The sequence below is a fragment of the Equus asinus genome, chromosome 3 (assembly GCF_041296235.1).
Source record: "Equus asinus isolate D_3611 breed Donkey chromosome 3, EquAss-T2T_v2, whole genome shotgun sequence".
NCBI classification, from domain to species: domain Eukaryota; kingdom Metazoa; phylum Chordata; class Mammalia; order Perissodactyla; family Equidae; genus Equus; species Equus asinus.
In genome coordinates, this window is record NC_091792.1 from 124,152,534 (window position 1) to 124,176,971 (window position 24,438).

General features: G+C 39.5%; 1 protein-coding gene across 2 annotated transcripts in view; it reads right to left on the reverse strand.

The window, feature by feature from the left end:
• Nucleotides 1-24,202, reverse strand: part of GABRB1 (gamma-aminobutyric acid type A receptor subunit beta1) — a 354,994-nt gene extending 330,792 nt beyond the window's left edge. For both annotated transcript variants that reach the window (XM_014857137.3, XM_070505950.1), the window contains exons 1-3: nt 23,804-24,202; nt 23,554-23,645; nt 23,067-23,134 (exon numbers count right to left, since the gene is read on the reverse strand). In XM_014857137.3, coding sequence (XP_014712623.3) covers nt 23,067-23,134; nt 23,554-23,645; nt 23,804-23,883 — 240 coding nt within the window. In that variant the 5' untranslated portion in view covers nt 23,884-24,202. The remainder of the gene's footprint in view (nt 1-23,066; nt 23,135-23,553; nt 23,646-23,803) is intronic.
• Nucleotides 24,203-24,438: the final 236 nt, after the last annotated feature.

A 24,438-nucleotide genomic window follows, 5' to 3' on the forward strand; every position in this document is an offset into this window, starting at 1 on the left:
AAAATGTCATTCCATTTGGGGAATGTAATTAGCATTCCAAACAATATTTAGACAAAGTGTGTGTTCATGTAAATGGTGTCTGCTTCGTTACCACTTAAGTGACTTCTACACCAAAATAGGTAATTAAAAAGCCCACTACAGAGCTCCTTCAATCTCAACTCAGTGGATAACTGCATTAGTGGGGAACATTTCATTACAACCCAGAATTAAGCTTGGCAGTCTGAAATTATTTGAGGTTGACCTTTCTTCCCTGAACATTTTGAAATTCTTCCAAACTACCTCTGTCCCAGATTCTATGCTATATATGCATCTACAGTAAATGTCTTCTCACAAACAATTCTATCACTTTATTAAACACACATGAGAAATAGCAATGTCTCATTTCCCCTGGTTGATGGGAATATGAGTGTGAAAGATTCATGTTTATGAAGTTTAGAAACCAAACAAATATGAGAGATCATCTTACTTACTCCACCTCTCACATCAAAAATGAAAAATCTAGAAGCCCATGTAGCAATTCAGGGTCTACCATTATGAATGAAATATATTTCTTCTATTATGATTACTGATTTTTAAAAAAACCTAAATCATCTTATTACTATATACAATATAACTTGTGAAATTAAAATTTTTAGAAATTTCATCCACAAACTAATAATAATAACAAAACTACTCTTGAGTTGCTTTTGAGACCTCAAACATATCAGACAGGCATTGTCGATTGATCCTCATCACAGTCCTTCAGTTCAAAACCCAGTGCTGTTCAACAAGGTAAAGCAGACAACGTCACACCTAATCACTGCATAAAAGAAGAAGCGAGTCTCAGAGAGGTCAACTGATTTTCTCCAGATCACGTGGTAAGCAACAGGACAGCAAGAAACAGAAGCTGGTCTCAGATGCTGGTCAAGTGCTCTTTCCTCTGAAGTACGTAGACTCTCACTTTCACACCTACATCCTCCTGGTCTCCTTGCCCTTCTCCGTTGAGTTTTCAAGATACAGGACTACCTGTAACTGTTTCAGAGCATCATAACCAGTTCATTCAGGAGATATTTATATGCATGTAAGACAGGAAAAAAAACCCCGGTAAATTAGAGGTCATTTATATCTTCTCAAAATATGGAGAAAAGAGTTTTTATTACCTCAGTATCATGTTACCATAGGCAATGGGCTTGTTTTTCTATCAACTTTAGATTTGACAATAGTCTGCTAAAGGAATTATTAAGGGATAGAAAGAATATATGAAGTGTGATACTGGTACTCAAAAAGTTTAGAGTTTAGGTCAGAGACAAGACTGATGCACATAAAACAACTGGTGAATAGGACAAGACTAAATTCCGTAGAGCTTCTGAGGGAAACTCATTTCAGGTCAGCATTTTCAGCTGTGTTCTGACTCTAGGGGTGTGAGGGAGATGCGTGATGCCCACCCTGATCTCACACTCTTTCGGAACTGAAACGCTAAATCCTCCAGCTGCTGGGAGTGGCAGCTGCTACCCCTCAGCTGAATCCCTCCCCAAGAATGCCCTGGCTGGAGAATGCCGCCCCTCATGGTCAGTCACATCTCTTTCCCAGGCACAGCCCACATCATATGACTGGTTGATGTTGGCATGGGGGGTGGGGGTGGGGTGTAAAGACCCAGGCGACATGTCTCAATTCCAGATGATTCTGAAGGGTCATTCTAGCTCTAGAGTTGCCCTTGGGGTTAGTCACACATTTGTAGCAACTACATCTTCATTCAACTTCACCAAGATTTCACCTCTTTCCGTGCCCAGTGCTGCTGCCTCACACCCCCATGGCAGTTGTTCCTGATGACATTCTCCACACATCCCGATAAACAGAAATTTACATCTCAGAGTTTCAGGGGTAACCCAATCTGCAACAGGGTCTCATCCTACTCCTCCCTTTTTTCTTATATTTGAATTTTTTCTCTGATTTCTGCCAGAGTTAACTGCACCCACTAAATTCACCCTAGCCCCAGCTCTCTTTCTCTCTCTCCCTGCAACTCTTTTTTGCCTTCTCTAGACATCAGAACTTAGTCCACTTATGGAAATGTTCTGTCTGGTTCTCTCATTTATCTCCCAGGATTTATCTTAACATTCTGAATCTTCCTGTCAACATGCCTATCCCCTTATGGACTCCCCAGTTGTTTTATCCTATACAGTTTGCTAAATAGCCTATGCCTGGCTAGGGGCTTCAATGCTCAGGAATAAAGGTGGCCCAGTGCAGCTGCTATCTGTTTCCACCAGGACAGCTGCTTTAAATCACGTGATATTTAAGTCCACTGAATGCTTTGGAAGCTAATCCACAGAGGGAGAGATACACTGACAGGAAGATTGACAATGCTAAGATAAAGGCAGGGAGGAAAATGTGAGAGCTGAATAGGAAGTTAGAAAGCATGAGACACAAGCAGAAGGATCAGCAGAGCCAGCAAGAGGCCAGGAACAGGGTATGTGCCTCTGATGAGTTTAAAACACTGGGTCGGAATTCTTGGGCTTCACCACCTCTGGTACTTAAATGGCTGCAGCACAAAATGGGTCTTAAGGCACACTGTGGCTATAGCAGCTCTGTGCTTCTGAGTCTGTATGCAGAACAACTTTAAACTTGTGGTCCATATGCTTTTAAGTAATTGTGTATGTGCTACAGGGAGTGAATTGCCAGATAGCCCCTCTCCCCACCCCTTCAGCTCCATATCTGAATATGCATATCCATATTCACTCATGACTTTGCAACCTCAGAGGGAGGTCTGGCAGGAAATCAGAGGAGGAAACCATGATCATGCCTTACTGCCATGCTCTTGTCTTTCTGCGCCCTCAATTCAAGTCTTCCCATGTTCCTTTCCTATGGTGGCATGGCCTCCACGTTATTTCTGTGAAAAGGGGGGACCCATGTTTATCCAGCACCTGCTAGGCACCAGGTTTTCTGCTTCCTATATGATGGTTTTACTAACATTTTATGTATAACTAGGTGTCAGCTGGCGCCCTTTGAGATTGAAATCAATTAACCTAAGCCCTTTATCACATACTTTCACAAGTCCAATGTTTTCCCTGGGATTTTTGTGCATTTCCAAATCTGTTTCACGGTCACCTCTAGCTCTGATTTCCTGTCTCTTTTGAACTCTTGTTATCATTCTGGTTTTAAGAACATGGTTGTTCTCTTCCATACACCTCATGCTGACCCAGATGTGGAATTTAGCGCCTCAAAACCACTCCAACAAAGCACTTGTACAAATAATAGACTTTTTTAAAAAAGTGGAGAAGTAATGACATTTTACATCACAGCAATGAAACGTAACACAAAATCAAATAATAAAATCTGTTTCTGAGGCCTTCAGCCACTCTAACACTGAGAGTTATTTACTAAGAATTTCAACTTCTTGTGTGCTTTCTCAGCTCTTTTTTGTCTCCCATCTTCCTCTTCACCCTGGTTCCCTATTTTCTATTCTTCCCTCAACTGTCCTTGTATTATTACTCAGAGAACTGTAGCTCTTTTCCTCTTCTTAGCTCTAGAAATATTTTGTACTCTCAAAAGCTCATCAACATTTTCTCTAAACAAAGGGCCAGTTGTTCTGGGTCTTGCCCTTTAGCACCACAGAATCGCTGATAGAGCCCTTCGAAACCCCAAACTTCTCTTTCTTCCTCCCTGCCAGTCTCTGAGTGGAAGGCGCAGCCTAAAGATTTCTTTTCCTAGTAATGTAAACTATGCCCCTCTTCCTGAGAAAGAAGCAGGCTCAATCAGTTTGAATGGCATTTTCTTTTCTTGCTCCAACACTCAAAGACAAGGAAATTAACAGAGAAAGCACTCACAAAGACAGAGCCAGAAGCCAGGGCCAGGCAAGTAACAACCCATACATTTCCCACCACACTGCCTTTCCAGAAGAGATGGTGGGCAGGTGAGTTTCCATTTACAACTACGTTAGGGAAAAAGAAGGTGGAAAGGAAGGAAAGATGGAAGAAGAGAGAGGAATTATCAATGATGTTGAAACTGAGTTTGTAATTGAAGTGTTTCTTTCATTCATGTAGAGTGAGGAGGAAACAACGAAGAGTTGAGACGGAGTTGAATATTTGTTGTTCATCTGCTCCTGAATGCAGAGGGGGCAACGTGGGGGGAAACAATCTGTCTCCTGGTGTTGAATGTCTACTTATAACAAGCTGTTTGCAAAGATGTCCAACAAAGATGATAGGCAGGTATCTGTAAACTCTCATTTGTCATAATTGTCCTTTGCTTCCCTCAACTACTTGCATTCGACTTTATTTTCCCCTTTGTATCTGGAATTTCAAGAAACAAAACGAAACAAAATTTCTTAAGGACTTCTAATTAGTATCTCTTAAAAATATATATATTTATTGACTGACACGTCTTTATTTTCTACTAACTCTCCAATAAAATCAGAAGTTAAAGGGGTTTAGATGTTACAAAATAACGTACTGGTCCAATGAATTTAATTATGGAAGTCACTCTGAAATGATTTATTTTCATCGCTCAGTAAAACCCACAATGCATTATGCCTAAAATTATAACTTTCCCCGAAGCCCACTTTGCGCCGCACCCACCCTCCTACCCCGGAAACGTAGCAATATCCTTGAACCAAAGGTAATAAAATTCCGACTTGACCTGACCTGTGTGTGCCCGAAACTGTGTGGGGCTGCAATCTGCAGGGAAAACCCATGCACAGCCAAGCGCATCCTTGCTAAACGCCCCAGTGAGACGTAAGAGCGCATTTCATTCTTTAGCTGTAAGGGATGAACAAATACGGCAAGATCTATATCGGTGAGTAGCAGTGCTCTGCCTTATTTAGTACCCAAAAAAGTAAACGTGAGAGCCTATAATGGCTTCAACAGAATTTAGTGGTCTCTCGAATAGCCTAACTCTGAATTTTGAAATACAGAAACAACAGTATATTTCAAGTAAGTTGTTTTTCCCTAAACTGTGTTCCATGACTGTCTTCTACTTTATAAATATACTGTTCTTCTACAGAGAATCCTTTTAGCTTTTGTTTCTGTAGAAACCAGCTAAGTGATTGTTATATTTCCATTGCTGTCATTTAGATCAAGCGAAAAGAAATAGAGGTTTTTAAATTGTTTTAATACACGTATTTAGTTTTTGAAATAAATGGATTTTAAATGTATATTCCTCTATGAGGCAGAAAAATGATAAATATCTCCTGTAAGCTATGTGGTAATAATAACTTGCTATTTTAACCTCGAGGTGCCATCTGCATTTTATAATGTGATTTCCCAGTTCTGAAAGGACAGTGATGAAATGATCTGACCTTTACGTATTCCTGTTTGATTTCTCTCTCCGTGTTCAGTGGAGAAGAGCTAAATATACCTGAGCCTTTTCTGTCTTCTCTACCCACAAATGGGTCGTCTAATTAGCTTCCCTACTCCCCCCACCAAGAAACAGTTGGCATGCTCCCCTCCTCCTGCTGTCGATGCCTGCCCCCATTAGAGAATCCTGGAGTGGCGATCAGTTCTTTCTTTCCACCGGCAGGAAATCTTGTGAATTGAAAAATAACAGATTTTAGATTTCCTGAGTCTTCATCTTGGACTCAAACAAACAAATCATCCTTGCAAGCAAACCTGACAGGAAAAATGTTGTTTCCTGTTTTATGGACCATGACAAGGATGCCAATGGAGGGAACAAGAACCTGGGCTCCCACCAAACAAACCTGTCCTCTGGTGCGAGTCATTTTTTTTTGTCTTCCATCACGAGAAGATTAAGCAGTAAGGCTCTGTCCGGGGAAGTAATCCCAGTGAACTGGAGCAAGAACACCAACGACTCCCCGTGCTTGTGCTTGCTTTGAGGCCTGAAATTTAAAACTTGATCTTTTTGGGTAGGATTCTCCTGACCCTTCAATTAGAGAAAGAAAGGATCTGTTTTTAATAGGACAATTCAGACTAGAGTGAACTCTAAAATGGAAAGAAACGATTGTTGGATAAAATGAGAAGAGGGTATGAGATTGTAATTCATAATAAGAAATATATATTTGGTCTTTGTCCTCCCACCTTGCTTTCTGGCACAGAGCTCCTAAAACCCTTGGAATTTCCTAAGTGATGAGAGCAAGAAAGGCATCTTTTGTTATGTTAATGAAGTGACTTTTTGTACAGAACCTAAAGATGGGGGCTAGTTGCCAGGACCGCCAAACCTATGTTTAGAGGGTCGAAACTTCCATTCCCACCCCCTGATCTCCAGGGAGTGGACAAGGGATGAAAATTGAGTTCAATCACCAATGGCCAATGATGTAATCAATCATGCCTATGTAATGAAGCCTCCATAAAAACCCAAAACCCAAAAGGCTGGGATTCAGAGAGCTTCTGGGTTGGTGAGCACGTGGAGGTGCTGGGAGAGTGGTACTACTAGAGAGAGCATAGAAGCTCCGCATCCTTTCCCCATACCTTGCCCTATGCATCTCTTCCATCTGGCTGTTCTTAAGTTATATCCTTTTCAAATAAACTGGTCATCTAGTAAGTAAAATGTTTCTCTGAGTTCTGTGAACTGCTCTAGAAAAAAATAAACCCAAAGAGGAGGTCATGGGAACCTCTGATTTAGAGCCCATCAGTCAAATGTACAGATGGTCCCCAACTTATGATGGTTTGATTTATGACTTTTTGACATTACGATAGTTTGAAAGCAATACGTGTTCAGTAGAAACTGTACTTCGAATTCTGAATTTTGATCTTTTCCTGGTCTAGCGATATGCAGTACAATACTCTCTCATGATGCTGGGCAGCTCCCAGTTGGCCATGCAATCACAAGGGTAAACAACCCATACGCTAACAACCTTTCTGTACCCATATAATCATTGTGATTTTCACTTTCAGTATAACATTCAATAAATTACATGAGATATTCAACACTTTGTTATAAAATAGGCTTTGTGTTAGATGATCTTGCCCAACTGTAGGCTAATGTAAGTGTTCTGAGCATGTTAAGGTAACCTAGGCTAAGCTGCGATGTTCGGTAGGTTAGGTATATTAAACACATTTTCAACTTACGATACTTTCAACTTATGATGGGTTTATTAGAACAGAACCACATCATAAGTTGCGAAAAATCTGTACAGGTAACAACCTGCTTTTGCGACTGGCATCTGAACTAGGGGGCAGTCTTGTAGGACTGAACACTTAACATGCAGAACCTGGTGCTATCTCTGGGTAGATAGTGTCAGAATTGAGCTGAATTGTAGGACACCCAGCTGAAGTCCAGAGAATCCATTGTCATATGTGTGGGGAACCCCCGCACACACACACATTGGAATTGGGTCTCAGAACCCAAAAGAGGGAGTTAGATGTCCGGCTCTGAAGTCAAACAGGCCTGAGCTTTAAGCCCAACTCCATCACAGATAAAGAACTGAGTCCAGGAAGGCTGATTTGTGATGGATTTGGATTAAAATGGAATATTAAAATGGAAGATTTGGATTAAATGTTCTTATCTCAGCTAGCTCTTGTAAAAACTGATGTCAAGCATTTGTTCCGGTACCCAATACATAGTATGTACTCATTATATTTTAATAACTATTTCTACTCTTAACATTAAGAGCTGTCTTTTTCTTTTTGGACTACTTACAGGAGTACGCACAGATTGAATTGAAGGCATATATTTCAATTCGATTCAATGTGATTTTATTAGCCTGCCCTGTGCAGAAGACACTTATGGGCACAGGCTTCAAGAAGCTCTCATTACAGGCCACCTTTGGCATTTGAGGATTTAATTTCTCCCACGTCTCCTCTTTATTAACTACCCTGAAAGTTAGTGCCATAGCAACTTTTTCTGAGAAATAAGTTTGAGTAGTGTGCACTGTAAAGTCCATAAGTTCCAGAAAGAGCCACTGAATTAATGACAGCTCAGCTAAGTGCCCTTTCACTGCTTCTGAGTGTGTGGTTGTAATCTTCTTGAATTATATACACTATAAAGATGATCAAATGTGGGGATTTTTGAAGATCTTACAATGGATCTTTTGTAAATATGGAGTAAAAATCTTAAAAATTCAAATTCTTCCATAGGGAAGGGTCTTAGAGAAACGTTCTTTTTCATCTCACCCTCTTGCCTTTGACTGAAGAGCCATATAAGCCAACTAGGACAGATATAATTATCTTTTCTTGTTCTGAAGCTTTCTAAGGATGAATACTTCCCAGATAATCTTCATAGCTCCTTCCAGCATCTTCTCACTCATTACAGTCAAGATGTTCTTCCTTATGTCCGATTTAAACTTTGCTGCTTTCTTCAAGTTAAGAGTTCTTTCAGCAGGGGCATCAAATCCATTCTCTCTTCCTATCTCCAACAAGTACCTAACACAGCACTTTAAGTAATACCTTGCATGCAATAGGTCTGATGTGATTTAAACCAGTGAATGGATTCAACATTGTGATAAACCTGAAGACGTTAATCAAGCAACTCCTTAATCTTTACAAAATTTAACTCTGGGCTAAATAATATCAATTGCTAATGCATTTCATCCTAGGGCCCACTTCGCTAAGTATCAATCATGTTTCCTAACCTTTAAACCCTCTCTATGTTTACCTGTTATTAAAAATAACCATGTTTTATGATCTAACTAACAATGACTTAACTAGCCCACGTAAACTCTGAGGCAATCTAACTGGGTGCATATCACAGCTCAATCACTTACTGGTTGAGTAACTATTGGCAGGTTACTTAACTTTTCTATGCCTCAATTTCCTTATCTGTAAAATAGAGATAATAATGATACATGCTTCATATGACTGCATTATGGTTTAAGTGGGTTAATGTTTGTAAAGTACTTAGAATCATATCTCTGTTGTGAAAGTGCTCAATAAATATTACTTATCATTATTAAGACTCCAGGATGATTTTCCAGGCCATAAGATTCATATGCTATTATTGAATCTCTCTCTTTCCAAGTATTCTTGGTAATTTTATCTCTACAGACTTAGTACTATTTTCCCTGCCTGGAATTTCCATCACCTTCCTGCCTAGATTATTGTTCGCTTGAACAGCTCAGCTTGGTTACACTTTCTCCATCATGTTGTGAGCTGTGATCTCATCGTCAGGGCCCTTTTTTTAGTGCTATTTGTGGTCATTTATGACCTCAAAAAGACAGTCATTTTTTCATAGCTTACTTTCTCAGTGAAATTCTTGGCTGTTCTTTGATGGAATAAAGTAAATCCTAGAGATTTTAATAACTCTTCATAATTTTTGGCAAGTTTCTTGCTCTTATGAAGCTCTTGGTAAGCAAGGCGAGCTGATAGATGATGTTTTTATTTGGTTGATTATCTCAACCTTTACTGTAACAATTCTTATTAGGGTATCTCATCCACTCTACCTAATTCTTTTGTTGATATTTACATATAAAGCACTCATAACAGTGCCTGGTACCCGGTAAGTGCTCAATAAATAAAATGATGAAGAAGAAGAGGGGAGGAGAAGAAGGAGGAGGAAAAGAAGATGCTTAAAAATAACCAATATTGTCCCCAAGTCAGGCAACATATTATCTCATTTAGCCTTCAATGATCTAAGAAGAAAGTATCATTTGTCCTCATTTTAAAGATGAAGAAATTAGTGCTTTAAGTGACATAAGGTGATCATAAATATTGGCTTTCCCAGGACAGTGTTGGTTTACACTTTCTGTCCCAGGTAATATTAATAATGTTCCCTTTCGTTCTCAAAAGTACTTATTGGGACAATAAATTATATGATTACTCTAGAGTTAGTTAATGCCAAAGCAACAGATCTTGTAAATGGAGGGGCTATAATTAAAACTGGAAGTCAACTCCAGAGCCCTAATTCCTAGGTTAAACCCACAGAAAACCACATATCCCATTTCTTCCACATACCAGGGAGTAACACAAAATATGAAATTTAGAGAGATATGGGAGGACCACATACAGAGAGAAACTTTGAGGTCTCCAAATAAAAACTAAGAGAAAATGATCAGGAGAGAAGATGGGGGAAATATTTTCCATTTTTTTTGTGTCAGATCTCATAGAACAATTTCACAATTAGAAGTATTGTGAATTTCAATTGCAGGATGAAAATCCCAATATCAAACAAAAATATTATTATATTTGGTTATGCATGATGTGAATTTATGTTACTTCTGATGCCCTGGCATTAAAGAGGGAGAACTTCATTACAGCCTGGGAGATACTGGTAAAATAATAAAAATACCGGGACTTAACATTGATATAGAAATTTACAGATTATACATCACATATGCAGAACATATATTTGTATATGATTTATCTCTTTTGATTCTCAAAGCTCCCTAAAATAGGTAGAGCAGAAATTATTATTTCCATTTTGCAAGGAACTGAGAATCAAAGGGCTTAAGTAAGTCATGAGATTTATATTTGAGAGTATAAATTAGGATACAACATCATCCTGACATTTTAAAGTGATTTAAAAGTATTCAAATATAACTTGACAGAAGCACATTCAAAGGGAATGTACTTAAGGGAAAAACCAAAATTATATATGCTAGATGGGGAGTGTCTGGACTTAAAAAATTGCCAGTGTGCTGCCCAGTAGACAGTAATTTTAATTATGAGATTCATAAGGCTATTAAGATTGCAAGGTATTATCGTCACCTTGCCCAGTTGGCATGGATGCTACACTTCCAGAGAATGGAGGTGAATTTGTTGATTTCACATCTTGGGATACAAAATACTGGACATCACTGTCAGATCAAGCAAAATGCTTTTCGAGTGCACAGCATCAGTGTGGACAACACAAATGCTGTCTCAGCATAGCCACTTTTCTAGCTGTTTTATATCAGCTTCCTAAGTCAGGAAACTGCTGATTCTAAGGAAAAGTATGAAATAACTCCTGTTCCCTCTCTCTCTTTATATTCCTTTCTAATCCCTGTCTCTTAAGGAAACCTGTTCTGTCATTCAAACATTCACTCACACTTTGGTATAAATCCAGGAATTGAAACTAGCATGATTGTTGCCTCTCTCATGGTTATTCATAATTCAGCAGGAATCAAAGCTGAAGATATCAAGATCTAATGATGACATTTCAAGCTGGTAGCTTCCTGCTTTATTTGGAATAACCTTCTGTAGATGCTGCCTACCTCCACTACCAATGGAGTCCTATATTTTGACTGAAAATCAAACCTCCACTCAGTGAGATTGAATCGTATTGCAAAAGAATAATGGCAATGGCTTTGTTTGAATTTGGGCTCACATATCTCTGTCCACTCCGCAGAACCAAAGGTGCAAATTCTTTAACATGTGGAAAAGTGACTATGCAAAATATGTGAAAGTGACTTCATGGTGACTATGCAAAAACATAATTCATTAAGATGTGCTTATGTTCCATGACAATGATTTTGAACACAGTAGGGCAGTTGTCATCTGTAATATCCTGAAAGTCATTTCCTTCTACAATGTCAGAGAACCAGGTTATGAAATCCCCTTCAAACTTCATGACAACACAGCTTGTGGGATGTCTCCCAAAGTGATGTGTGCGTAGGCGTGAGAGAGAGGCACCAATGACCTACAAGGACTGAACACGATTTTCTAGTTTTATGAGTACATTCTCCTCTCCATATTTCTTATCCTGTCCTCCTCCTCCTATTCCCAAATTCAAAACTTCTAAAAATCAGTTCTCACCACATAATCGAAAAGTTTCCTATTGACCAATATTAACCTTTTCATTGAATCTTCTTTCTCCCCTCTCATCAGTCTCAACTCAGCAGGCGGTCTGAACTGGGATTTTGTTTTCTCTGTTGTTTCTTTGGGATGTGCTGAACTCTGTGTGTGTGCTGGATTTGCGGGGGACAGGGCAGAGAGGTGGTGATGTCAGTGGAAAGAATCTTTTATTACCATTAATGCGGTAGTTGATTTAACGCATTTACTCGTTATGACAAATTACCGTGTAGAAGTGGAAGTTTCAGACGAAAGTTGACATTTGAAAGTAAACATACCAAGTAGCAGCAAGGATTCAATTATAGCAAAAATGACAAGGTAGATAGATGTAGATATAGATATATATTATATACATATGTATTAAATATGTATATTTCTAGATTAGACATATTTTCGACTTTATATTTTCAAATTTGATAAACTTTCTTGATTTTCTTTTAAAATCTAACTTATCTCATTCAAAGCCTTTCTAGATTGGCTGAGGAACCCCTTTTCATATATCTTTTATGTTTGATCTTCCTTCTTTTTAAATGTCATTCACTTTGTAGTTATCAATCAAGTAATTACTTAATAATTTCTTAAATGTTCCCAGAAACATTGACAGTCCAGGGGCCAGTATGGAGATGACATTTTGAAAAATAAAAAGCAGTTATTATTTTTTAAAGCTGATGAAAAGTTGTGTGTGTGTATACATACATATATTTGTATAGCCATGCACTATATAACCAAGTTTCGGTCAACAACAGAACACATATATGATGATGGTCACATAAGATTAGTATCATAAAGCCTAGGTGTGTAGTACGCTATGCCATCTAGGTTTGTGAAAGTACTTTTAGTGGGGAAGAAATTTTCCTCTACCCTTCTAGGTTCTTCTGGCTGGTCTAAGAATAAATTGACATGAGATAGATTAATAGGAGAATAACAAACAAAAGTTTAATAGCATTATATACAGGAGAAACCCGGGAAAACTGAGTAACTCACCAAAATGGCCAAAGCCCGCACCTTAAATACCACCCTCAGCTACAGACAAAAGAAGATGTTCGGGTGGGGAGAGTCAGGGACTTCAAAGGGAAGGAGGATATTCACAGGTAGGTAAAAAGGAGCAAACATTTGGAAAACAAGCGTTTGGCCACACAGAAACAGAAGAACACAGAGGGGAGCCAAACAGTCTTCCCTAGGTTCCTCCCTGTCTACCACGTAGTTCATGTTATGCTAAGGTGATAGCTTGCTTCCTGAGGCAGGTTTTTTTTTAATCCTAATTCTTTTAGGCAGTTAAGGGGGAGGTAACAAGAAAAAATTTCTGCTTTTTTTCTTAAAAATAATCAGCCTAAAATAATCATCATGTTAAAGAGACACACTTTGGGTTGACAAATTCTGTTCTCCTTCAGTACACTCTATCATGTGTGTGCAATGACAAAATCATCTAATGACACATTTTCAGAACGTAACCCTGTAGTTGAGTGATGTGTGAGTGTATGTATACATATATATATATATATATACACATATGCATTGATATTTGCCATGACGTGACTTTGTGTCTGTGAAACTGGCTGTGTCATGTGATAAAGATGTTTCTATGGAAACGGCTCATGATTCATGATCAACATAAAAGAAAATTGCAGCTGAAGGTATAAGGTAGACTTGACAGAAAAAATATTAATGTCTGTACTAAAAAGTTTAAATGCCATTATTACTAACACTTTTTTATGACTAGAAATTTTTTTATAATCCTGATAAATATTATTATTAAGTCTCTCTAATATGCTAGGAGCTACATAGAGAGCATAAAGAATATAATCCTAAACTTCCTGGAGTTTACATAGTGCAGGGGAAAAAGACAAGGTTAATAAAGATCTCATACAGACTGATAGATAATCATTACTTCATATTGGGTCTTTTGTCTTGTCGGAGTCTTGATTTGTTTATATGCTCTATACACACTCTCTCCAGTAGAATTCTCTTTAGTGTGGTGACAGAAAAAGCTCCATAAGAGAAAGATGATTTCCCGTGCATTTTAAAGCAGATCTAGATGCATTTGTGTGGGAGAGGGGCTGCAGGTGGTAGGAGGGAGAAATGATGGCCTCTGACATGAGAAAATGTTCTAAGCACAGGTGGGATTTCAAATAAATGTCATTGAACTGTCTCTATGGAAACCAAAAAGCTGTTTCTCTTAACTAAAGAATTGTGTATCATTCCCTTGAAAATAATAGATGAGAAGGAAAAAACCTCCCCATGAGTCATGGCGGGTTAGAGTAGGCAGGGATCCTGAGCTTCCAACAAATCTATTCCCCCGCTTCCAGGAAGGATCCCAAATAAACCCTCTCATTCAAGCAGGATTCACTCCTAGCAACTTTTCTGATTAATCCATTCAGCAACAAGAGCAAGGCATGTCACCTCTAACTTGGCTGTCATATCTGGAGGGCCTAAACCCATACTCTTTTTCAGCTGAAGCAGGGATGGAATAGCTAATTGCTAACGGCTACCTAGGATCCTCTTCTGTTTGAAACTGTTTCTTGAGCTGTTTCTCTGCTTTCTTTCTCTAAAACTAAATAAAACAATCTATAAATATGCCTCTGCTTAAATAGGTATCCTCTTTCCAGGAGACCATTTGATGAGGACAGGGCTCGGCTGAATTCTTGTTTAAAATCATCCCTACCAGGCCATTCAAATGTTTCGGTTCTTATGCAAAGCTCCTGGGAATCACTTTTTAATTTCCTGGCAGCTAAGCTTCATTTCTCACGGCACGCTGTTGGCCTCACTTGTGCTGTCTGTTATACCCGATCTCATTTCATCACCAAAGACACTTTCTACAAGAACTCACACTGCTTTGATGCGATTTCACATGGAAACACGATGTTCCAGAAGGACTCTGAATCATTTAAGGATGTGGTGGAGAAGAGAGCAGATGCTGTGTAAGTGGGTTCCCCACACATCTTTTTTTCCCCACCCATATAGTTTTATAAAGGCAACTAAAACAGAATACAAAGATCACTTCTCTGGGGGAATTTGAAAAGTATGTTCTAAATCCTATCAAGGTCTAGGTCCTCCTAGGAAAAGAACAGTATTGCTAGAGATTAAGATTGACTGCATTCCATTCTCTGTCTTTGGCCAGCATCCTTTCTCCATAACTCTAACCAGCCCATTTCAGCCACCACATTTGTGGCCCCAGGATTTCTCCCTGTACAACTTGTCTCATTTGTAAACAGAGCTGGAAGAGTCACCAAGGAACTAGTATTTTTCAGGATAGTTCCAATCTCCAAAATTCTACCTCAGTGTTCCCATAAATACCTTATAACAACAAGCTGTAACATTTTATTTTATTCTGGAAATATATCCACTTCAGTGGTGAACACGATGGTTAGTGCTTCTTTTCCTGTGTTCTCTTCCTGGGCTGATGGTGCCACATGTGCCCATTACTCAATATGGAATCTCATAGGGCTTCCCAGGCTTGTTTCCTCTCTAATCTCCGTCATCCGGTCAGTCACAAAATCCCTCTGATTTGCCTGTTTGACTGTCTTTTCTTTTTTGACTTTCTAGTCCTAAGGCCACTGTTTTACTTTAGGCATTTATCATCTCTTATCTGGACTTTGAAACACCCTCTTAGCCTCTTAATTAGGAACACTGCCCCCAGTTTTAGCCTTTCCTACTTCATCTTCCACATAGCTACCAGAAGAATCTATCTAGAATGCAAAACATACTGCCTGCTCAAACTTTTAGCAGGTTTTCTGTGTTTCAGGATTAGGATTCATTTCCCTGGCATACATATTCTAGCATCACTTCGCTTTGTCTCTCTGTCTTTGTCTCTGTCTCTCTTTCTCCATGTGTGTGTGTGTGTGTGTGTGTGTGTATCTTTTTAAAGTGAAAGTGTAAAACATAGGATTTTTAGGATTTTTTTTAATCAAACAATTCAAAAGGACTTATAAAGAAGAGTAAGTATCCCTCCAACTCATACTCCTACTCCTGGTTCCCCTGCTCCTCATCTTTTGTGGATTCCTCCAGAAATGGTCAATGCACATAAAAAAAAAATTATGTTTATGGAGAGGGGATCTATATATAGACTGTATCTTTCAGTCTGTATAAGGTTTTTATTAACCTTGTCTTTATTCCCCCTCTTCTTTTTACACAAGAGAGAACATTCAACAACATTGTGCTACACCTTGCTTTTAGCATTCTATTTTATCTCTTGACAATCTTCCCTGTGCCCTTCAAGTTCTCACAAAAGTGAATTACCTGTAGTTCCCAGAACACTCCACGCTGTTTTCAGGCACACCTGCCAATGCTTATGCCCTTTCTTTTTCCTGAAAATTTCTTCTCATTTGCAGCATAGCATACATGGTGTTAACTACTGTTCCTCTTTAAGATTCATCTCAGGCATCAACCCTTGCCCATGCCTTAGAAACCTCTCCTCTGTGCTCCCACATGATCCTGGACACACATGTTTCTGTCCTGGCACATATCACATTATTTTAAAACAGCTGTTTGTGTATATATTCTCCTCTACATTGTAAAATATTTGAAGGTACGGATCATGTCTTAGTCATATTTCCATCCCTAATGCCCAGTACAGGATCCGATAAAAGACTAAGTGACTAAGTCAGTAAGTCTGTGTTGAACCAAAGCATCCCAAGACCAAGATAATTATGGATGTTTCAAAATTTTCCAAAAGGAAAAAAACTTCATTACAAGAATAGAGATTTTAAATTATTTTTTAAAAGACTGTAAACTTCACAAGGACAGACACCACATCACTTTTATTCACTAGAATAGTTGAATGAATGCTCTTTGGAAAATCTTTAATCTTAAATATACATAGGATGACAGGTTTTATTGGGGCTGCACGGGGCAGGGGATACACCAGGCACTCAATCGAGGGGTAGGAGAAAAAACTACTAGCAGCAAAACAATGAGGACCATGAGGTTGCTAAGGGGTACCCAGGCTCACTAAAGAAAACCCATGTATTTTTCACTCTTTTCCTATGGCCAGACTTTTTGCTAAGTTATCCCCACTGATAGGAATTAGTTGTACTCTTTCTTGAGCGTTTCTGTCAAGTGTTGTGTAAGAGATTGTTATATGCTGCTGACTATTAACTTCCTTCAGTAGATAACAGTCAAGAGATTTCATGAAAAGCACGACCTGATGAAAACAGAAGTATACTAAAATGCAGAAACTCAATCTTGGTATTATGGAAAATAGGATTCAGTGTTTTGAAAATTTCATAGGGAAACTCTGTACCAACAATCAATCAACTATAAGCATATATACATTCATCTTCTCATTACCCTCAAGTATAGTAACGTCATTTGAGTTGTGGACACTCAAATCAATTGGACACATTTTATACCATTTATTTTTCTTTTGAAATGTTTTACATTCCTTGATAATGCAAGATTTCATTCATGTGTGTTTGAGGGTGCTATCAAGCCTTTGGGGGCCTTCTAAGACAAAAAGCATCAAACAATTACAGAATTGATACAAAGTGATGTTCAGTTGAGATGAATACCTTAGCTTTACTGCTTGCCCCCAGACTCCCTGATAGAAAGATTTTAGGTAAATCCTTTGGGATACCCAGATCTTGGAAAATAATGATTTCCTTCCACTTCACATTGTGTTAAAAAAAATTATTAGTTTGTCTGTAATGGAGCAATGCTCCCAGTTTAAATACAGGGACTGCATTTGGTCTTGGCTCCAGTGTTCAATACAATATGAACTAGGCATCAGTGAAGTCTCATTTGGAAGACCATTGATGCAACGTTTCTTGTTGCTGTCTTTGGGAATCTGTTTAACTTTGGAAAAAGTGGATGATAACGCCGTGACCAATTAAAATTATTCGATTCAAGAGGCCACAGATTACACCCAATCATTGCTTCAGTGTTCCCAGGAGACTACCATAGTTTGTACTCAGTGGGAATTCAATAATTGCTTGTTGATTGACATATCTAACAGGAGAATAAAATGGAATAAGATGGAATCTAACAGGAGAATACGACAGAGAGGAAGAATCTTGATTTTGAAATCTTTAAAGGCCTAAGTTTATTTATTCATAGAATATTTGAACTGGAAAGAGGTTTAGCACTTGTATCACTTATCTTCATTTTACAGATGAGAAACCTGAGGTCCAGAGAAGTCAAATGACTCACTCAAGGTCCCAAAGCTAAATACTGGGAATATTTTTTACTTGCTGAGCAGATAGGAGCCAAACCCTGGAGTCAGGCTACCTGGTTTCAAATCCTGACTCTGACACTTACTAGCTCTATAACTTCTGAGCAAGTTATTTAACCTCTCTCAACCTAAGTTTCTGCCTCTCTTAAAATCAGTTTCCCCATCTGTATGAAAGATAACTACATAGCCTTAAATCAAGAATTAAATGAGCTACTAATATAAAAGCACTTGACAGGGCTGGCCCGGTGGTGCAGTGTTTAACTTCTCATGCTCTGCTTCCCTGGCCCAGAGTTTGCTGGTTCAGATCCTGGGTGCAGACCTATGCACCACTCATCAAGCCATGCTATGGTGGCATTCCACATACAAAAATGGAGGAAGTTTGACAACAGATGTTAGCTCAGAGCCAATCTTCCTCACCAAAAAAAAACTCAAAACAAAACAGCACTCGACAACCATCCCTCATACATAGGATGTGGTCCATAAATATTTGTTTATTTTTTAAAGACATATTTTAAGTATATATTTATTTTCTTTGTCATTACACATTTTAATACCCAGTCTGGCCTTGTAATCCTAAGAACACAGGCTTTCAAATGTGAGCTCAAACTTTTAAAAATCTAGATAGGCTTGCTTTTGTGGGGCTTAGGGTGTAAAAAGTCTTCCTGTTATTTCCAAACAGAAAGGCAAGGGGAATTTTTTCCTCTCTCAGCTTCTCCAGATAGTATAGTATTGTAACCTAGCACCTAAAAATGAGACCTGGTCAATTACTCATATAAGAGAAAAAGTATTTTTATCTTTATTTAACTGCTGATATCTATTCCCGCCTTTAAATGGTACTGACCTATTTGCTGTATTTGCAAAGGAATTCTATTATAACCTCAGAGAATTTACTGACAGCAGCAAGAGTATGTTTAGGCTATTTCACAAAACTGTTGCAAGCTCCTCAGTCGGGGAAAAAGCAGTTTGCAATGTTCTCTATTCTGCAGAAGAAAAGTTCCTCATATTCTGTAAAGCAGCAGGATGGTATTGTTGGAGTCACTGTGCTTGGCGATATTTCCATAGCCATCATTTAAGGTTGGCTGACTCATAAGTATTGACACATTTAGGAGGACTGCTTACTAGTTTAAGTCAAGGCCCATCATGCAGGCTCTTGCCTTTGTCCTGTTACTTATCATCAATTACTGAACTAATTTTCCCTTTTTAACAGCTACCTGTTTAACTACCTACAAATTAACGTGAAACTTAATTTGGAACCTTGAAATAATACCCTTCTTAGAGAAATTTAAGAGAAAAAAATGTTCATTTCTTAACAATGTTGGATCTTAGAATAATGTACCACAACCTTGCCACTCAATGTGCTTTCCACATACCAGCACTCCACATCACCCGGGAGCTGTGAGAAATGAAGAATGTCAGCCCCCGTGCCAGACCTCTGATTCAGAATTTGCATTTTAACATTTTAAGATCCCAGAGTGAGTCAGGTATACATGAAATACTGAGAAACACTGACTTAAAGAAATAGGGAAGGAGGGCTGGGATTCTGACACGTGGTGAACATTTTGTGTCACCAAGATGATGGTAATTAGGCATAACTGCAGTGTGTACCAGAAACCTGTGGGAGCGAATATGAAAATAACAAGAGGAACAACAGTGAAATTTAACAACAGTGCATATTTGGTAAATTGTATTTATTTTAGGTATTATTTATACAGTTAGCTCAGTTTAGCTTTTTTGGGGGAGGGGTTGTTTTTGTTGTTAGTCGTATGTCTGCTAAGAGCGTTCGCTGTTGCATCCTTCCGTGCATGAAGGAAGGAAAGAAACAATGAATACATGATAGTATTCCATTACTGGAATGACTACTCTGAGTCAGGACTCAACAGATGTAAAGTCTTCTGGGAATGACCATGTGGACCATTGTGTCTTTAGATCAGGGACAGAGTTCCGTGGCTGGAAGTCCTACTTGATCATGGGAAGCCACCTCTTTAACAAGAAGGGGAGCTAGTCATTGGGATCTGAAATAGAAGAGTTCAATCTCTTGTTTGCAGGTAGTTAATATCATGTTTTCCCAAAATACTACTCAAAGATGACTTGTCTATTACAATCTGTGCTTTACTGGGCTTATATCAGCAGATGATTGTAGCAACTTTAAGGCAGTTTCTGAAGGCTATTGTCTCCTTTATGCCCCATTCCTATTGTACACAATATACCCCATGATGCCAGAACAAAGAGCCTTCCTAATTTAATCAATAATATTATTGCTCCTAAGAAGTTTTTTCCCCCCTGCATCAGAATTATTCTTCAGAGATTTTGCATTCACTGCTCAAAACCAACAATTCTCGATTATAGATATTCTTGACTGTAAAAGCTATTTTATTTTCTTAATTTGAGAGAAATATTTTATATCCTGAAGGACATAAATCAGAAAATACTCCTGATGTTATGTTAGTCTTTACAACAGATAATGCTGTAAGCCAATATAAAATTATATTTCCCTTGGGGTAGCATAGGAAAAGAACAAAAATGAACAGAACCTAGTTCTCAAACCCATTAATGCAATGTACAATTATCATCTCATTTTACCAGCCATGGAATGGGTGGGTAATAATAGTAATGACTAAAAATATATAAATTAGCAATGTTTTAGTAATAGATTTTAGTCTGAACTTTCCTTAAGGCTATTTTTATTATATTCCTTGCCCATTCTTATTTTTCGTTAATTTTGGTGAAAATTTCCTGTTAAATGACTTCAAAGGTTATTTAAGCCTATCACAGTACTGAAACACGATTAATGTAAAAAGCAATGAGCCTTATTTCCCATAGACAGTTCAACCCTACTTACGTTATCTAAAAGTCAAAGCATATTCTAGACAATTTTCCTAACCAGGGCTAACCATCCAGGTTGTGTTATACAGATCCTTCGATCCTAAAATTCCTCTTTACTTGCATTTTCGTGGAGTTATTTCCAATCTATTTATTTCACTGTTTTGTCATAGATGAGAGAAGATAAAATAAATCTTGGTCTTGTTAATAGCTCTCATTAAAAGGGGAAACCAAGAAGAAGTCAATCAAGGTTTATTATTTTTCAGCGTTCTGTGGTTCCTATTTTCGCATCAAATCTCTAGCCCCATTGTGGAAAGGTAATGAGTATTTGAGTTGAATATATTTTTCAAAGGTTTATCTGTTGGGTGAATATTCTAAAAAATCAAGTAGGATATACATGGTGCAGTGATTAAACAGACTGTATTATTCCATCATTAGGAGTTATTTCCAGTGGTACTGCAATTAAATTCAATCCTTTTTCTGAGCTTATGTATGAATTCAGTCAAACAACTGGTTATACAGAGCTTTTTTGTTGTGGTAGTTGTTTTGGTTAATGGCAACTTTCTTATTAATTTTTTTTTTTTAGCTGAAAAGGTGTTTGTAAATATAGTCAACAGAATTATACATTTTCTAAAATTCTGGAAAGTATAGTATCCTATACAGAAGACCAACCACTGGCAAAGGCACTGTTGGCCTTTTCAGCTTTCTGAATCTTCTCCTATTTTATCCATTATCTTTGTGGTTACTTACAAGGTATCAAAACAAATGACCGAAAAGGAAAATATTATCATCATTTATCTACCTGATACAAACAACTTGTTTTTGTCTAATTTATCCAGTTGCAATGGCATGGATTGGGTACAATTTGTATATGTGCGCATGTTACTACATTCTCCAGCATTTGTAAATAGCGTGTTTTGGGTTGCTTTGAGGTAGTGACATGGATGTGAAGAGAATATTATAAATGTCAGTCTATTAAAAATATCTGCCAAGTCAGAAAATATTCATTGTGCACTACTTTTTAAAAATGGATTTTCCTTTTCCAATACAACCACCAGAGACCTTATTTTAAGTAAGCTTTGTAATTGTGGGGACGTTACGACTATAAAACACAGGAATTTAACAGTCACATGTTTTATTTTAGTCCTAGTCAACAGATCATAAACATATTTATTTCTCCCCTGACATAACCTAAAAACAAAGAAGAAAAATTCTTAAACCTTAGCATGTTAAAATAAAACAACACACCAGTAATGAAATGAAAAGACAATTGAATCTCCTGTACAGCTGTAGAGTGATAAATCCCCAAAGGTTTTAGTCTTTAAATTATTCAGACTGTCTAAATTTCTGCTGCCACAATATTTTTTCACAAGTGGTATAAAAATGGCATTTTGCTCACGTAGATCTAACTGTTCCCTGGGTGGTTGGTTCTAGAAAAGCAACAGGCTTTTTTCCCCCTGCCTTACAAGAAGCAACAGTTAGAAATTCGGGCTAGAAAACTGCTACCCTACAGCGGTTGGAAACAGGCAATAAACTGACAGCTATGATTTCAATCGCTTTCGCAACAGCCACAGAAAGGAAGGAGAAAAAAAGGAAATAAAAGAATGTTAACCCCTTCAAATGAAAGGATTGCGCTCTGCGCTGTTACTATCGCTTCCCCCACTTTCACCGTCCCTTTAATCATGAGGCTTTTTCGTCATGGGCATGCTTAAGTTTCTAGGGTAAAGCAAAGCAATAACTCGACCTATTCTGTTTCAAATGAAATTTGCGAGATTGTAGCAAGACACATTCATCAACCTCCATACAGGAACAATGCAAGCCTCCCCAGAAGCTGGCTCGAGCGCTTTCGTATTAGCAAGCATGGACTGTTGTCTCAGCCTGTTGCTCCTGCCACACGGTGTGCTAGAGCCCAGAAAGAGGGAGGGGACATTCTGAAACCTCATCTGTGTGCTGAATACTTGGTGGCGGGAGCCTGGGTCAGTCCAAGCTCCCGGGCTACGAGGCCCGCGCCTGGCGAGGAGGCGGCTGCGGACCACGGTCCGAGGACCCTAGTGCAGGCTGTCCGGCCGCCGGCAGATGGTGCCCTCGGCAACCGATCACCGAAGGGAACCCTGCTAAAGTAATGCTCAGACTCCGCCCCACCCGATCCGCTGATGCCCCAATCACCCGTCCTTCCCCAAATAGTGCCGAGCACGTTTCCTCCGGAACACTGCAGTAGTCCGTGTGTGTGCGCGTTTGTGTGTGTGTGTGTGTGTGTGTGTGTGTGTGTGTGTGTGTGTTGAAAATACAAACCAGGGGCAACAAAGTGTGTGTGCCGGAGTGGGGAGAGTACGCGGAGTGGGACTCCCGGGATCGGGGCTAGGTGACCGCCAATGAAACGCAGAGGGCACGGGGACCGGTCCATTTCGCATCTGCGTAAGCCGGGCCGCCGGGCCCGGCGGGAGGCCACTCACCATGTTCACTTCGGAGACCATGTCTATGCTGGCGACATCGATCCGCATCCCGACATCCACGGGGGGCCCTGCCAGGGAGGTGGGACGCATTATAGGCATATTCTCAGAGTGGCGACAGGCTGGGGAGGGACGAGGGGCTTCCCTGCGCTTACTACAGTGTAAACCGGCTCCCTCCACCCCCCAACCCTTTTGCAGGGGACAGCCTGGGAAAACAGGTGTAGGCACACGGGTGATGCAGTGACTATGCAGAGGGTGTGTCGGGCCGGAGGAAGGTCGGCTCTGCCTGGGGGTTCATTCACCTGCGACTGGGTGTCCGGTGAGTGTGTGTGTGTGTGTGTGTGTGTGTGTGTGTGTGTCCAGGGCGTAGGGCGTAGCGCACGCTTAGGAAAATGAAATGCTTTTTGTTTGTTTGTTTTTTTGACATTTATCTTTGACGGGAAAAGAGAACTAGATATGGGTTACAGGTTGAAAAAAGATGAAGCATTACCTCCAAAGTCCGGCCGCAAGCGAATGTCATATCCTTTGAGCAATCTGTCCACTGTCTCTTTCACGTATGACATGTTGCTGGGCTCATTGGCGCTGGAGGGAAGAAGTAGGGACCGTATTCAGAATGAGCACAAACTGCGAGCAGACATAAAAATAGACAGGCACACCTACCCCCAAATAACAAGCTACATGATCCAGCAAGCATGTAAAAAGAAAAACACCAAAAGAGACGTTCAACAGCAGCAGCTCACCTGTGTGCACAACAGACCATGGCAATCATCACAGGGAAAGAGAGAAGCCCCAAACTCTCTCGATTTTGTACTGTCCACATTACTAACTCTGATTAAAGAATTGTCTTTTCTGCGAAGATTCAAGGAATGCAACTTAGTCGGCGGCAGGGCAGTTAATTCCCGAATGGACCTGCGCATGCGCAGAGGGTGCTCACTACCAAAAGACACCTTGTGTCTTGCAAACAGTATTCCTAGTGGAACAGGCAACAGATTTCAATCCCTTTAAAGTTCCTGTTTGTGGTGCTCCGCGTCCTTCGGGTAGTCGGAGATATCCTGCTGTTTTCTTGCTCGGGATCCTAGGTGCATGTGTATACGGAGCTTTCTTCCTGCACTGGAGGTTGCTATGTTCATTTCCTTTCTGCCCTCATCCTGATTTTTTACTCAACTCCCAGGGATCTGGCTAAGGCTGCCTGTGATTGGCATCTTTCCTTGACAGTCACAGTGGTCCTAGAACTGGGAATCTGGAGGCGGGGAGGTTCTCTGGTGGCCAGTGTGTGTGTTGGTGTGATGGTGGGGGGAGACGTGAGGGGGCGAAGTGACTGGAGAGGGGGAACCAGAGAAGAAGGGAAGGGACAGAGGAAACGCAGGTCAGATTT